This window comes from Coturnix japonica, linkage group LGE22C19W28_E50C23 (genome assembly GCF_001577835.2).
Source record: "Coturnix japonica isolate 7356 linkage group LGE22C19W28_E50C23, Coturnix japonica 2.1, whole genome shotgun sequence".
NCBI lineage: Eukaryota > Metazoa > Chordata > Aves > Galliformes > Phasianidae > Coturnix > Coturnix japonica.
In genome coordinates this window covers 1,391,893-1,394,739 of record NC_029544.1, presented here as the reverse complement: position 1 = coordinate 1,394,739, position 2,847 = coordinate 1,391,893, and the positions used below count along the sequence as shown (strand labels likewise).

Here is a 2,847-nt window from a genome sequence, read left to right as displayed (position 1 = left end):
CCAGAGCCCCCTCCCCATAGTTACCTGCGGGGCTGCTTGCACGGTCAGCGGGGTCAGGGGCTGCGGCTGCTGGCTGCCAGGGGGGCTCAGGGAGCCCGCTGTGCCGGGGGGGGCTCCGGTTGGAGGCTTGGCTTTGCCTGGGTGGGGGTGGGACAAGGGGCTCAGAGCAGGAGGATGGAGAGGGGGGGGTCACCGGCCCCAAGAGATGCTGAAGGACAGCGGAGATGCGGCACGTGGAGGGGGGTCAGTGGGCACGGGGGGGTGCGGTTGGGTTGGGGGGGGTCTTAAAGGTGACCGCCCGAATCCCACCTGCTGCCGGTTCTGCTCCTCGTTGCGGTTCGGTGCCGGGCTGCCCGTCCGCGCTGCCCCCATCGCCGCTCTGTGCCGGGGGTCCCTGCGGGCCGCCCCCAGGAGCCACCGCCGCGGCTCGGGGCTCCTCCTCGGGCGGCGGAGCGGAGTCAACACCGACCTCCAGCACCCGGATGGTCTCATGGCCGGACATGACGATGACCTGAGGACCCCCGACGTGACTCAGCTCCGGGAGGGGGGTGGGGGGCTCCGGATCACAGCACAGCACCCCCCGCATCCCCAAGGGGAGCTCGAAGCCCCCTGAGCGGGGCCCACATCGCTGCTCTCTTAACGAGCAGCTGAGGGGCTCTGCCAGCATTAACCACAGTTTGGGGGGGGGGGGTCTTCAGGAGGGGCCCCCCTGGGGGTTGCAAACGTTGCAGTGGGATCAAACAGCCCCCTCCCCCCCCCATACCTGCTCATTGACTGTCAGCGGGGCATCCTGGCTGCGCACGGCTGCAGCATCCATCGTGTGATCCCCGGGGACGTGGCGGAGGTTGGGGGTCCGGCTCAGACCTTCCTCATGCTGTAAGGAAGGGATGCAGCCCCCATCACCCCCCACCCACCCGGAGCATCGCTCCTTGTGCTGAATTCCCTGTGCTGAATTGTGCTGTGAAGGGCTCACACAGCTGCTGGTGGGGGGCTCACAAACCCAATGGGGGCTCACACACCCAACGTGCCTCAATAAGAAGCTAATAAGCATTTATTCCCTATGGGAAATGTCCTGGATGGGAACACCTGGATGGGACCCATCCATATGGGAACCCCTGTATAGGAATGCCTGGATGAGAAGACCCATATTGGAACACCCAAATGGGAACATCCATATGGGGACAGCTGCTGTGCACTGTGAAACCTGGCCTGAGCCAGGGCATGGAGGCACCTCGGGCTGCCTGCATGCACTGCCATTAACAATTCATTGCCCTGCAATGGAGAGCGGAGCGAGATGAGCAGGCAGCCAAGCAGGCAGCTGGAGTCATTAAAAGTTAACGAGGTCTCCAACAGGCAGAGCCCAGCCAATGGTGAGCAGAGCGGAACAAGACCTGAACTGCCTGCATGGGGCAGGGGGGGAAGAGAGGAACCTGTGGGTTGTATTAGGAGGGTCCTTAAAGACCGTAGAACCATGGGATGGTTGGGTTGGAAGGGTCCTTGAAGATCACAGGACCATGGGATGGTTGGGTTGGAAGGGACCTTAATGGATATAGAAGCATAGGACGACTGTGTTGGAAGGGTCCTTGAAGATCACAGAGCTATGGAATGGTTGGGTTGGGAAGGTCCTTGAAGCTCACCCAATTTGACCCCCCCAATCCCACCCCAGGGACACTGCAGGGCACTTTGGGACCCCCACTGCTCACTCACAGTTTGCTCTGAGGGCCGCAGGGAGCTGTTGGGTTGGGGATGTCCCAGCCCTTTGGTGGCACTCGGGGTTGCACCGTTGGCTGTGGGGAGAGAGAAAGCAGAGCTGAGGCCATGGGGCTGAGAACCATCCTTATCCCATCCCATTTCCATCCCATCCCATCCCATTTCCATCCCATCCCAGCCCATCCCATCCCATCCCCATCCCATATCCCCATCCCATCCCATCCCATATCCCCATCCCATATCCCTATCCCTATCCCATCCCATATCCCCATCCCATCCCATCCCATCCCATCCCATCCCATCCCATTTCCATCCCATCCCCATCCCCATCCCCTCCGCATGGATCTCAGCAGCCAACACATTGAGTTCAGCATCGATCCGCATCCCCACAGGGGGAAAGCAATAGAGAGCAATTAGCACCAGGCAATTAAGGGGCTGGAGCCCCCCCGGATGCTGAGCTGCATTTGGGCTTCTTCACATATATTATTTTCTGGGGGGGGTGGTTCTTTATTTGCAATTAATGGGACAATTAATTGGGGCAGATGGCTGCAGGCAGCGCGTGGCCAGAGGAGCCATTGGGTAACAGATGGCGGCCAGCACCAAAATGCACAAAGTAATAATATTAATATTAAGGGAAGGGGAAGTGGGGGTTGGGGGGGGGTGGGGACCACCAGAGTGATTAGAGCCCCGTGTTAATTACAGCTCTGATGAGTCACACGCGGATCCCACGTGGGCGGAACTCTCCATCAGTGATGGATCTGAAGGGGTTAATTGGGGCCGGGTCATATGGGGACAATGGGGACGAGGGGTTGGGGTGTTAATTAATGGCCATCGTTATCCCGGCTTCATCCCTTTGGAATTCCCATCCCAGGGAACGTGGGGTCCCACATCTCCCAGTTTATTGGGTCTCCCACGTTGGGATCAATGAGATCATCAAATATGGGAAGGGACCCATTGGGATCGATGAAGTCATTGAGTATGGGAAGGGACCCATAGGGATCAATGAGGTCACTGAATATAGGAAGGGACCCATAGGGATCAATGAGGTCATTGAGTATGGGAAGGGACCCATAGGGATCAATGAGGTCACTGAATATAGGAAGGGACCCATAGGGATCAATGAGGTCATTGAGTATG

The 2,847-nt window shown here is 58.9% G+C and overlaps 1 protein-coding gene across 1 annotated transcript in view; it reads right to left on the bottom strand.

The window, feature by feature from the left end:
- POU6F1 (POU class 6 homeobox 1) overlaps positions 1-1,866 on the bottom strand; it is a 5,978-nt gene extending 4,112 nt beyond the window's left edge. Inside the window, exons 1-4 of the mRNA XM_015886927.2 lie at positions 1,708-1,866; positions 764-874; positions 310-511; positions 25-137 (exon numbers count right to left, since the gene is read on the bottom strand). Coding sequence (XP_015742413.1) covers positions 25-137; positions 310-511; positions 764-874; positions 1,708-1,857 — 576 coding nt within the window. The 5' untranslated portion in view covers positions 1,858-1,866. The remainder of the gene's footprint in view (positions 1-24; positions 138-309; positions 512-763; positions 875-1,707) is intronic.
- Between the last annotated feature and the right edge of the window lie 981 nt (positions 1,867-2,847).